The sequence below is a fragment of the Abrus precatorius genome, unplaced genomic scaffold (genome assembly GCF_003935025.1).
Source record: "Abrus precatorius isolate BTA unplaced genomic scaffold, Abrus_2018 Scaffold2, whole genome shotgun sequence".
Lineage (NCBI taxonomy): Eukaryota > Viridiplantae > Streptophyta > Magnoliopsida > Fabales > Fabaceae > Abrus > Abrus precatorius.
The window spans coordinates 3,441,825-3,455,591 of record NW_020874362.1 but is presented as its reverse complement, the minus strand read 5'-3'; the positions used below and the strand labels follow the sequence as shown (position 1 = coordinate 3,455,591).

The 13,767-nt window shown below is 33.4% G+C and overlaps 1 protein-coding gene across 1 annotated transcript; it reads left to right on the top strand.

The window, feature by feature from the left end:
- The first annotated feature begins 278 nt into the window (after positions 1–278).
- LOC113858833 (dof zinc finger protein DOF1.4-like) lies at positions 279–1,547 on the top strand. The gene has a single exon (XM_027491602.1). The coding sequence runs from the start codon at positions 337–339 to the stop codon at positions 1,369–1,371; it is 1,035 nt and encodes a 344-aa protein (XP_027347403.1). The 5' UTR covers positions 279–336; the 3' UTR covers positions 1,372–1,547.
- Positions 1,548–13,767: the final 12,220 nt, after the last annotated feature.

The following is a 13,767-nucleotide window of genomic DNA, read 5'->3' as shown; positions in this document are numbered from 1 at the left end:
CGGTATAAGGGTTGTTACGAAATGTATTAATATAAATATATATTATTGGCAGCCCTCATTTCTATATATTCTTTTGAGCGCAACAACTAGTACATGACTGCCAACGAAGCTGTCCTACTACTAGCATAAAACAACGAAGCTAGCCAATTGAATTCCCAAAGGCAAGTGTCATCATACAATTCTACTCCTTCAATCTACCCTTTCTCTCTCACACACCCATACATAGCAAACCCACTTTCTTTCGCTTTTCTTTCTCCACTAACTCAAAAAGCCTCACCACCCTTTTGCTTTTCGTGTTTTTGGATTGTTGTAGATCTACAAAGATAATTAAAGAAGATGATCCAAGAACTGTTGGGTGGTGCTAGCCTCATAGCAGGAGAAAGAAAACCCTCCATTAATGGAGGAGGAGGAGTTCTACTCCCAACTACACCATCCCCTTCTTCTCTTCCCTCTTCTACAACCAATGTTACCACCACATCCGCAACAACAACCACAACCCCCAACACCTCTGCCACGTCATCAACTTCAGAAAACCAAAACCTTAGATGCCCTCGATGCGATTCATCGAACACCAAGTTTTGCTACTACAACAACTACAACCTCACTCAGCCTCGCCACTTCTGCAAGACGTGTCGCCGCTACTGGACCAAAGGTGGCGCTCTTAGGAACGTTCCCATCGGTGGCGGCTGCAGGAAAAACAAGATCATCGGTGTGACGAACTCCGTGGCAAAGACAGCCTCGACCAAGATGAAAACCGTTGCATCGGAGCTTGGTAAAACCTCAAATTTTGGTCCTGGTGGGTTGGAAGTTGAGCATGAACTTCCACCCCCGAGCCAAATCCTTTGGGGCTCGCCACAAAATACTCACCTTCTTGCTTTGCTGAGAGCTAGCCAGAATCAAAACCCTAACCCTAACCCTAGTCCCATGTCCATAAGTGTCAAGGAAGAAGGGAACTTAATGGGCCACATGGTGGGTTCTGAGCCCTTGGTTTCAAATGGGTTGCTGAATCATCGATTACCATATGATGCTGTTTCACAAGTTCCTTCAGTTAGCCTATGCAGCTCGTTTTGGAGAAACAACCAAGATCACCAACCTCAACAACAAAATGGAGGCTTCGTACTTGGGGAACATCACAACACTGGAATTCAAGAGCTTTACCAGAAGCTTAGGTCATCATCGGTTAATAATTATTGTAGTGACAACTCATCACAAGTGCTTATGGGGAACGTGGCTTCTAATTATTCTTCTTCTATATCCAACAATATTTTAGAGCCAACTTCAGTTACCTCTGGTGAATTGGGATACTGGAATAATTCAACTTTTTCTTGGTCTGATCTTCCAACCACGAACGGTGCTGGTGCATATCCGTAACAGTGATAACTATTTTACTCTCTATTTTGTTCACCGTTCAAATTTTCACTTTTCTATTAGATAGTGGCATAGTGGTCCTGATTACTTTGTATCTTAAGAGTTTGTTTCTTTTATGGTTGCTTTGTTTTGGGTGGTATATGAATATGGACCTAGCACTTTTTTCTTTTCTTTTCTTCATTTTTCTCCCTCTCTTGCCTTCTATCAGTTGTTACTTTATGTGTAAGTTTGGTTAATTAATGGTGTGCTTGGTTAAATTATCTATGGTTATTTCGAGGACCAGAGAGTTTAAAATTGAATGGAGAACGCAGTGTATTTTTAGTGCTTCGTATTAGTTACCAAGTCTCTTCATTTTATTAATGCAGTTTTGCTTCTACCTATTCAACCTTTCCCCATCTCTTTACTTTCCCTAAAAGGCCTAATAAAAATTAATTGCTCTAGCTTCAGTGTACTAGAGGTTCCGTTCTTTTATATATATATATATATATATAATTGAATTGTAAGCACGAGAATACAACGATTTCAACACAGGTTGCTGGTGCGTTCGGGATGTTGATGTTATATCCAGAACACACCAGCTTCTTACAAATATAATTTTCTAAACGGAAAAGAAAAAGAAGAGTAAAGTTGGCGTGTAGAAGAATATATCATCATCTTGGTATACTCAAAACTTTAGGGTTTTAATTGTTTTCCTGTATTAAGAGCTAGGAGGTGGTGGTCCTAGTGGGTAGCATATGCATACGAAAGAACTTTGTTTTGTTACGAGAAATCGACAAGTCTAATGCAAAACCAGCCTTATGAAAGAGTTTCCTCAAATGGAATTGTAGGTTCTTGGTGTTGCTTGTGAGAGGAATCCATGTGTATCCTTACACTGAGCAGAGAGAACCTATCCCTGCCTTCTGTTTCTCCAGTATTGTCCCAAATTTATTTCCTTTCAGCACTGACAATATCTAATGATCTAAATACACACGCACTATGTTGTGTCTGGAACTAGCTGTCTATTCATCTTGATTCTTAGCATTCTAGTCAGTAATGTGAAGTGTGAACCTATCTAACGTTTTTCTAATCTATTATGAGAGTCTCACACGTTATGTCACAAGAACGAATCACTCAGTCACATGAAAATAAATAATTTTTTTATTGTCTGCCATTGCGCAGGCTCACAAGCTTTTGTGATTTTATCGGAAATTAGTCACAGATTCATAAGGTCTTGAACGTCCAGAATATGAGATGATTAAGTTAGTTCTGCGTTTGTTTTCATGTATGTGGATCAGGATAACTCTAACTTGAGAATCTCCCTAAGTAGAGCCGAAGCGAGCATGAAACTTGAGCAGCCAAATACAGAATAAAACGCTGTTAACCAAATATTTTACCTTACTTTTGTAAAATATAATGTAACAATTGAGATCAAACAGACGTAGTTACCAATACTTTTAGTAGCGTACGGAGAATTTGCACTATGTTTTACAATATTAATTTCTTTATTGATCTATTTTACAAATTTTATTTTTTATTTTAATGATATCAACTAATAATTTATTTTAATGATATCAACTAATAATTTATTTTATTATTTTGTAATATTTTATATCTTAATTTTTTTATAAATTTAATATTTCATAATTTGAATTTTCTATTGTAGTGGAGTTTAAATATAATATTTAATAAAATAAAAAGTGTATAAAAAATAAAAGAAAGATTGAAATAATTTAACCTTTAAAAAAAGTATACCGAAACCAAATAAAATATATCTGATATTTAATATATATATATATATATATATATACATATAATATTAAAAATACGTTTAAATTAAATAAAAACTGCATTGTTTAAAAATCTTTACATACTATTTTTGCATTTGCAATTGACATTTCACCTCTGTGTAAAAAACCTTTAATAGAATTTGACTGGGATGATGAGTGCGTATGTTATCCAAGAAAGACCGTGTAAGTATTCACGTGACAGTGTCACCCAAATGTTCACATGCTACAATGCATGCTCGCAAAAAGAACTCAAACGACGTGACTGGAATCTTTGAGCTACAAATTTATTCACATATGATTTTTGTGGAACTAAAATAGTGACATGCAAATCTTTAGTGAATCAAAGTGAAATGATACACGAATATTTAAAGGGCTAAAGAAGGTTAAAACTTCATTTTAAGGATGTCCAAACCCGTTATTACCATTGTCACCAATCGGGTCGGATTCAGGTTGTAAAATAATTCCGTCGAAATTCAAACCCCACTCAATTCAATACATGTAAAAACTTATAATCACAAACTTGGGCCTCCTAAATTTCTAATCTTATATCTGCCACTGGTTTGCCTCCTAAATTCCTAATTTCAATTTTAAAAAAATAAAAAAGAGTAGAATGAAAAAGAAATTCAAGGAGAGCAACAAGAATCAGTGAAAAAAGAAAATAAAATAAGAAAATATTTCCAGAAAATAGGCCGTCTCTTAAGTGTGTAGAACGTTCTCAAGTCTTTTTCTGAACCCTGAATTCTCATCACACTCGGATGCAGTGCTGGTGTTCTAGGTGATCATCAACCACTCTTTTGAGGTATCGCTAACTGATGAAATCTCAGCTAATGCTTCCAAGAGCTCCGACAACTCGCATCCTTCCAATCCTTCAGTAGAGGTGGGAGAGCGAATGGTTGCTACAGATTGTAATGATGAGGTAATGGCATCGAAGTTACTAGACATTGGCAAGAAGGTTGGTTTGGTGGTACATGGGAATGATGAGCAGGTTCGAGAGAAATTGATTGAGATGGAGGTACGTGATAGAACGATTGCGAAAGAATATGAGGTTCGCTTTGATATTAAATGAAGATTGGCTCATTTAATTGTAGAGGGTTGGGGAGTGCGGTAAAGCAAAAGAAGATGTGTGAGATTGTTCGCTCTGAAGGTCTGGAGTTCTTGGCAATTCAGGAAACAAAACTTGAAATATGTAATAGTAATTTATGTACGCGTTTGTGGGGTTCTGTGAATTTTGATTGGTGTGTCTTGCCTTCCATTGGCAGAAGTGGGGGTATGCTTTCACTTTGGGATACTTCCAAATGTAAAATACTTTTCTCCTTTTCTGGTACTGGATTCCTGGGTGTTTGCTTGCAGGTATTGGCTACTGAAAACCTATGTGTTGTAGTGAATGTCTATGCATCGTGTAGACTAAGTGAGAAGAGAAAGTTATGGGATGATTTGCTCATGACAAGAAGGGGTCTTGGCAAATTTATGTGGTGTATATTGGGTGACTTCAATGCTGTGAGACAAGTGACAGAGAGGAAGGGTTGTCAGGCAGACTATGGTATCTCTGAAATGAAGGGCTTCAATTCTTTCATTCAGGAAATGGAACTTGTGGATCTTCCACTTGTGGGTAAAAAATTTACATGGATAAAAGTGGATGCTTCTATGATGAGCAGACTGGATAGAGTCCTTGTTTCTAGTTCCTGGCTTGATTATTGGGGAGATGGTTTTATTCAGGTTCTGAGCAGAGATGTGTCTGATCATTGTCCCATTATTCTTAAGTACAAAGTGGTTAACTGGGGTCCGAAGCCGTTTCGATTTAATAATTGTTGGCTGACTCATAAAGAAGTTGTGGAGGTGGTGGAGGAAGCGTGGAAAAGAGATATTACCCTTCCATGGGCTGCCAAGAGAGCTAGCCAGAGGTTAAGGAATGTTAAGATTGCATTAAAAAAATGGAATATTGAGGTATTTGGAAATATTGATAAGGTGATCTCTGATTTGACAACTGAGTTGAGCTTGATTGATGATAAAAATTCTGTGAAAAACTTTCCGATGTGGAGAAGAAGCATCAACAAATGTTGGTGGGTGATATTTGGAAGGCTAGGAAGAATAGAGAGAGTCTCATAGCCCAAAAAGCTCGGGTGAGATGGGGGAAAGAGGGTGATTTAAATACAAAGTTCTTTCATTTATGTGTTAATGGGAGGCGGCGACGAAATAATATATATGCGCTCCAAATTGGAGAGAGATGTGTCGAAGAGGTTAATGAGATTAAAACAGGTGTGGTGTCGTATTTTGCGGCTCATTTTAGTAGTAGAAGTTGGCTTCGACCTACTATTGATATTAATAATTTACCAAGAGTCTCTGTTCTACAGAATGAGGAGCTTGTTACTGCTTTTTCGGAGGAGGAAGTGGGAAAGATGATTTTGGAGTGTGAGGGTGATAAAAGTCCGGGGCCTGATGGTTTCAATTTTGTGTTCCTTAAGAGGTTTTGGGGAGTGATCAAGGAAGAAGTGATGGGTATGCTTACTGAATTTTGTAGAAATGGGAAGCTACCTAGGTCTTTATTATCTTATTTTGTAGCACTTGTGCCAAAAGTGTCTTGCCCACAACAGATATCTGATTTTCGACCTATCTCATTATTAGGTTGTCTTTATAATATTGTTTCCAAGCTTTTGGCAAATAGGTTGAAAGGAGTTTTGGATTCAATAATTTCAGAAGAACAATCAGCCTTTATCCCGGGAAGGAACATGTTAGATAGTGTACTTGTGGCTAATGAAGTAGTTGATTATGTGCGGAGGTATAATAAGAGGTGTTTTGTGTTAAAGCTTGATTATGAGAAGGCGTATGATTCGATAGAGTGGGGATATCTTTTGTTTATGTTACGTAGCTTTGGATTTTCAGACAAATGGGTCAGTTGGATGGAAGCTTGTGTGTGTGGGGGAAGCCTATCAGCTTTGATTAATGGTTGTCCTACATTGGAGGTTCATATTGAGCGGGGCCTAAAACAGGGGGATCCTCTTGCCCCTTTTCTTTTTCTTGTGGCAGCGGAAGGGTTAGGAGTTCTTATGCGGAAGACAGTGACTTGTGGGTTGTTCTCTGGTGTGACGATTGGGGAAGGGGGACCAGATATTTCTTTGCTGTAGTTTGCGGATGACACATTGATTATGGGAGAGGCTTCGGTGCAGAATTTGTGGACTTTGAAAGCAGTATTGCGTAGCTTTGAATTAATGTCAGGTATGAAAATTAACTTCCATAAATCTTTTGTATTGGGGATTAACATTGGTGATGACTTTGAAAACTTGGCTGCGGAGTTCCTACATTATAAGATTGGTAGTTTCCCATTAAAGTATCTCGGGTTACAGTTAGGTGTTAACCCGAGAAAGCCTAGTGCATGGAAGGGTGTGTTAGAGGCTCTTAAAAAGCGGTTAGCATCATGGAAGCATAGGTATTTATCGATTGGAGGTAGGGTGACTTTGATTAATGTCGTTCTTAATTCTATGCCATTGCACTCGTTATCCTTTTTTAAGGTGCCGAAGTCGGTAATAAAGGAAATTGTCACTATCCAACGGAATTTTTTATGGAAGGGTGTTAAGGATGGATCTAAAATCCCCTGGTGAAATGGAAAACCGTATGTAGACCGCGGAAGAATGGTGGCTTGGGCATTAGGAATGTGCAGTGGTTTAATTGGGCGCTTCTTGGTAAATGGTTGTGGCGAGGTGTTAACTGTCTAGTTCATTGTGGGTGCGGGTGTTGGAATCTAGATATGGAAGATTAGCTTCTTCTCTTCAACGTTCATCAGTTCACAACAGATGTTCTTTGTGGTGGCGTGATTTGCTGGAGGTTATTCATCAAGGGAATTCATGGCTGGATGAGAAGTTTGATAGAAGTGTGGGTGCAGGTTTACACACTCTTTTTTGGAGAGATAAGTGGGTAGGAGGGGTGCGATTGTGTGAAGCATTTTCGCGATTATTTGCAGTGGCGAGAAATGTTGAATCAAGTGTATTGGAGAATGATTTTCATGATGGCACTAGATGGGTTTGGAATGTTAGTTGGCGAAGAGGACTCTTTCAACATGAGATCTCGAGCTTTAATCTTTTGTTGGAGCTTGTGGATGGAGTTTCTATTAAGTTACTACAAGAAGATAAATGGGTATGGAGGGCAGATTCTTCAGGTTGTTATTTAGTGCAATCTGCGTATTCATGACTATTTGAACTTTTTGGTGGTCCTAATAGTGTAGATCAGTGTACGGCAGATGCCTTGCAAAGGCTATGGAGAGGGAAGGTCCCTCTTAAGTGTCTGGTTTTTTCTTGGCAATTGTTTTTGAATGCACTTCCTTGTAAAGGTTTACTGATTGATCGTGGTGTTCAAATTGATGATATAACTTGTTGTTTCTGTCATGGTTTGGAGGAACTTTCAACTCATTTATTTTTAACGTGTTCAGTTTCATCTCAAATCTGGTACTTTACTGCACGTTGGCTTGGATTCTCACTAGTTTTGCCTTCAGATTTATCGACTCACTTGTTTTCTTAGGTTGGTGTTGGCTGTAGTAAAAGAGAAGAAATATGCTTATTAATTATCTGGGTAAGTACAGTGTGGTCTTTGTGGTTGCATAGAAATAGAATTATATTTTCTAATGGTGTTTTGGATGAGAGGGAAGTCTTAGATTCTATTATTCTGAGATCTTGGAAATGGTTTTCACTTGTTAGTAAGGGAGAAGCTATTATGTTAGCTGATTGGTATTTGAACCTACGAAATTACATCTGTCTTAATTTTGCATAAGTATATTTTTACTTTTTATTTCTCTGAGTAAGTATTTTTTTGTGTATATGAGTTTTGAGTTCCCCTTAAACTCTTTTTAATAAGATTTGTTTTGCTTATAAAAAAAAACATTTCTTTCGTCCCAGTTGCAACGAAACAAGTGCTGAAACCGAAGAATATTCACATGAGTAATAAGTTGCGCATTAAATGCATTACATGTGAGCGACGCGCTGCAGACAAAGCATTACTGGTCTGTTTGGATCACATGAAAACAAGGGGACGGTGAGGGGAAAACATAGAAGAGAAGAGAGTGTTCTTAAGTTATAAAGAACTCAAGCATGCATAACTTGGCTAAACCCACTCAAATAACTCGCAACCCACCTAACCTGGTGAGTATTATGATCCAAATTTGCTCAGAAGCGCTTCAGTCTGTTTCAATTTTGAGTTTTCTAGACTCCAACTCAACCAAATTCATCCCCAATTCACCCTATTAATTTTATGTGTTTCAATGTATTTCATATGTGGTATTATGTGTTTTATGTAATTATGACTATTATAATTAATTTTGAATTTTTTTAATTTAATTTTAGTTTAAGCGTTCAAAAGTATAAGTTTTATTAAAAAAAATTCATTATATTAAAGTTATAAAAATATAATAAATAATCATTTTTTAAAAATATATATTTGTTATATTAAAAATATATATATAATAAATAAATTTTTATTAAAATTTCATTTTTATTAGTTGCTTAAATTTAATTTTAAGAGCTTAAGTTAAACTTCTTTTTAATTTTTTATTATAAATATACAATTCTTTCCAACTCTAAACCATAAACCAAAATTAAGGACGGTTGGAGATACATGATGGTTTAATACAAGATTCTTGTCTTTCTACTAATACTTTACAGGAATTTTCTATTTCACATGGCACAGGCGCGTGAAAATTACTTTCCTTTTTTTTTATTATTGGTAAAAAAACAGTATTAAACAGAAAAAAAGTTATTTTCGGTATTACATATACAAATATTTGAAAACAAAAAATAAAATAAAACCAGAAAATAAAAATAATTTCTAAAACCAAACAACTCCTTAAGTTGATTCATCCATTAGACATGCAATATATATTATTATAATTATCACGAGATATGAAGTACATTATTGACTGGGATATAGGTTGCCTTATATAATTTTTCATGGGCCACATAGCCCATAACCCATAACCAAAACTACCCATCGTAAAACCCATCCCCGATAACAACTGCTAAACAGAATCTAGACCCTAAATTAACAATCAATTGCTTGGAAACATTAGCCACCACTTGCTCATGGCCATTTCAAGCATATATAACACACCTTTGAACCGGCCTTGATCACAACTCCATGAACAATCAAGCCTAAAAACCTCTCAAACTCATGTAACCATACGACAAAGGCCCATAAAATTTAAAAAAAGAAATAAAAAGAACAAAAAATAAATGCCATAAGCTACACATAACAATTGCCAATGTGTTAAGACTTTGAAAGTGAGTCCAATTTAAGAGTAAATGAGCTAGCTTTCTTGTTTTTATATTATTTGATTTGTTGGATGTTTATTATCTTAATAGTCTTCTTCAAGTCTAATTAGTTTGGCTTAGTTATGACTTGTACTTTTAATTGTTCTCTAGCCTAACTCCTACTTTAAATTTGAGTCTTTATCTTAAGTCTTATTTTTAGTTATTATTATTATTTAGGTTTGTACTCTTTTCTCTTAATTTTTTTAATGTCATGTTTTTAATAATAATTATTTTGCTTAATCTTTCTTTTTATCTTTTGAGCCTGTTTATTTTTTTATTTTTTAAGATTTGAACTTTGATATTATATTAGAATTTTGATATGTTCAATCGAAGAGTAAAAAATAATGATTGCACTATAATTTAGGTAACTTACTTATCTAAAATGTCTTAGACAATTTAACCTTAATACTCTCTTCCTTACATTTGTTTTAATTTATTGCTAACTTATTAATGTAAGACTTTTTATTGCGTAATACCTCATTTAAGTTCAACTAGTTTAAACTTAGTTGTAACTTGTGTTTTTAATCATTTTTTTAGTCTTAAGCTTGTAACTTTAAGTTTTGGGCATCTACCTTAGGTCTTGTCTTTCTTTTAATTGCTTCAGTTTGTACTACTATTTTTATTTTTTTTTTATGATTGAACTATTTTAAGATATTGAATATTTTTTTATTTAGGCTCTAAGACCATATTAGAATTTTGAAAAGGGACAATCTAAAAATAAAGAAAGGTATTGAGCTTAATCTTAAATAACCTACTTATTTAAAATGCATTAAGTAATTTACATTTGAAACACGTTTACTTGTATACAATTTAATTTATTATTAACGCACAAACTTTATTTTCTTAATACAAAAACCATAGAAAATGTGTGTTACATTGATGACTGATGACACAGAAAAATTTTGTATAGAAATAGTGTTGTTAGTAATAATTATATATTTATCTATTGATATAGGACATTAATTTATATGTTGGGTATCATATATATATATATATATATATATATATGTATATATCATTTATTTAATTATATTTACTGTCCTTTAAATTTGGTTGGTTGGTATACATTTTATATTTTAATTTTTGAAATTAATTAGGTCTATCTACTTTTAAGACTGTATAAATTTTACCCCTTTGTCAATTTTCTTGTAATCAAAACACTCAAATTCTAATTTATTTACTCAAAATTTCAAAAAATTAAATTAGTTACATTGTTTTAAATCTTAATTTATTTTTTATAAATATTCAATTTTAGTTAAAATGAAAAAATTTAAAATTTTCTTCTTCAAATCCTAATATCAATATTAAAAAAATCAACCTTTTTAAAATTTTACTGATCTTTTCCCTTAAACTTTTAAATAATTTCATATAAAAAAACCTTCAAATATTTGGATAGATATAATTTGAGGAGTTGAAGTATAATAAAAATTTACAATATTTTATTTTGTATAATTAAAATAAAAATTTAAAATATGTCTTTTTTTAAAAAATCTTGAGATATGTCAATTTTTTTTTAGTATAATTGTGTTAAAAATATACTAAGACGTGTTTATTTAGAAACAGAATATAAGTTATACATGAGTGGTATAACTTACAACATGATCGTGCTAAAGTTAACACAAGACATGCATAGTTAAAAATAGAGCATAAGTCACCTTAAGGTGGTGCGAGTCATAGTAAAGGTGCATAAGTTTTTTAATCTTAAACTTTTAAAAGTTATAAAGTTTTACATATAAATAACTTTGATTTATGCTAATTATATATTAATTTTATATAATTTTTTAAGATCTATTCAACTAAACGTATTTAAAATTCAAAACATAAATCATTCAAAGGTGTTGCAACATCCACACTAATACAAAAAGGACATTTTATAGCGACTTTCAACATTGATTAATTTTTGAATAATAAGAAATGCATCACTTTTAATATCCTATATTATGCAATCAAGCAATCAAGCAAAATTAAATGATAAAAAAGCAAAAAAAAATAAAAACATAATAGAAAAATTAGGAAAAATATTAGACTTTAAAAAAAAATTGGTTGGATAAATCTTAAAATATTATATGAAATATACATATAGTTTGCATAAATTAGAGTATGTTTTAAATAGACCTTGAAAAAGCTTATAATAGGTTGAGATAGAAATTTATCATTGATACCTTTATTGAAATTGGTCTACATTTTGACTTAGTCTCCCTGATCCACCATTGTATTACCTCCCCACCTTCTCTCTTAATTAGAATAATAGTACTACTAATTCTTTCAAACCTTCTAGGGGTATTTGCCAAAAAGACCCACTATCTCGCTACCTCTTTTTCCTCTACATTGAAAGGCTGGTCCACCTAATTAATAAGAAAGTGTCTAGCAAAACCTGGACTCCCTATTCCTTTAGTAATCAGAGGCCTGCCATCTCCCATCTTTTTTTCGCTGATGATATTATCTTATAGTTAAAGTTAATCTTCAATAGGCCCTAAATATTAACAATACTCTTGAAGCTTTTTGTGCAGCCTCAAGATTGAAAGTTAACTCCAACAAATCATCTCTCATTTTTTCTAAAAACACTACCCCTGATCTCATTCAAGGTATCAGTGATACATTAGGAATCAGTCCTTCTAACTGAATTGCTAGGTATTTGGATTTTCCTATAACTTATTGCAGTCCCAACAATGGTCAATACTCTTTTCTTAACTGATAAGATTAGAAAAAAACTTAACTTCTGGAATATGAAATCCCTATCCCTTTGATGTAACATATTTTATGTTTATATTTAATGTTTTATTTTGATTAATAAACACTTTTCATATGCTTTATTTTTATAATTTTTATCATTTTTTACTTATTTGGATAAATTTGGCCTATTACAAATAAATACTTTAATTTCGTATTTTCGATTATTCTAACTTCTGACTACTCTTTTGGCCATAAATTTTTCTACAGATATTATTTTTGATTGATTCTAGTTGAATTGGATTCTACACATCTAGAGCTTCAAAATGCATATATGGATTGCTGAATTTGAAGTTGTTTTCGAATTTTTATGATTTTTTAAAATTGAGACAAATTTGCTGAATATTGTTGCGAGATTACATTTAGACCATTGTTTTTAGATATTTAACATTTGCCGAAATAAGAATTCTTATTTTTATTTTCTCTCGAAATCTCTCGTTCTATTCTCATTCTTGCGTGGGTTAAGCATTTCGATGGAAAGTTAAAACCTCTCGTTCAATCCGCGTAATCCAAATGCTATAATTCCGACTTGAGTTTTGCGCTAATTGCTCCGAGTTTGTTCTCTTTTTTCTCTCTAATCTCAGAATTATTTATCGCGATCGTGATTGACTTTTCTGTTGTTAGATTTTAAATTAGTACTCAATTGATGTTCTAATTTGATAAATAACGCGAATTAGGTTAAATAATTATTTGATTTAATTCGTAATTCTATTCAATTAGGTTATTCGATTGAATTAATAATTAAATTAGGTGATTGTTTAAACCTGAATTTAAATCTTTAGATACTGTGATAGTCAGAGTTACACACAATTGGTATTCTATAGATTGATATTTCTTAATTCATTTTTTACTCACTTTAATTATGTTCGTAATTTAATTTAATTAATTACAATTTTCAAAACCCTAAAAACCTTATTTGCATTTTTTTAAAACAAAACCTAAAATTGAATTTAACTGATAATGTGTTTTGATAACGACTCGGCAATCGTCTATCAACCTTGCTAGAAGGGTCACTCTGGCCTAATCTAGTCTCATGAGTGTTCCCCTCTATGTGATGCAAATATCCAGCATCCCCAACTTTGTTTGTAAGGACATAAACTCTATATGCAAGCATTTTATATAGGGGCCTTTGATTAGCTGGCAAAAAATCTGTAGGCGCAAAAAAAGATGGGAGCCTTGGATTCAGGGATCTTAGAACTTTGAATAATGCTTATCTTATGAAATTATAGTGGAGGCTAATTACCTCTCCTAACTAGTTGTGGGGCTAGGTCTTGCACAGTAAATACAAATTTTGGATAGGCATAGACCTTAGGCTCTGTAACAGTCTTCAAGTCTCCCACCTTTGGAAGGCTATTTTATCTATTTGGCCCAATTTCAGTAATCGGCTAAGTTGGAAGCTGAGGGATGAACTCTCTACTAAGTTTCAGGTGGATAATTAGACCCTTAACTTCCCTGTGTTAGCTAAGTTGACTAGGATATTTACAATTAAATCTGCCTATAATTTACTTTTTAATCCTGACCCAATCCCTAAGTATAACAAAAAGGGTTTTAAGCTCATCTGGGACTGGATTGGTCCCCCCAAACTTAATCTTTTCCTTTGGAAAGTGACCTAT

Coding starts and splice junctions, on each gene's coding strand:
- LOC113858833 (XM_027491602.1), top strand. CDS start 337: ATGATCCAAGAACTGTTGGGTGGTGCTAGCCTCATAGCAGGAGAAAGA.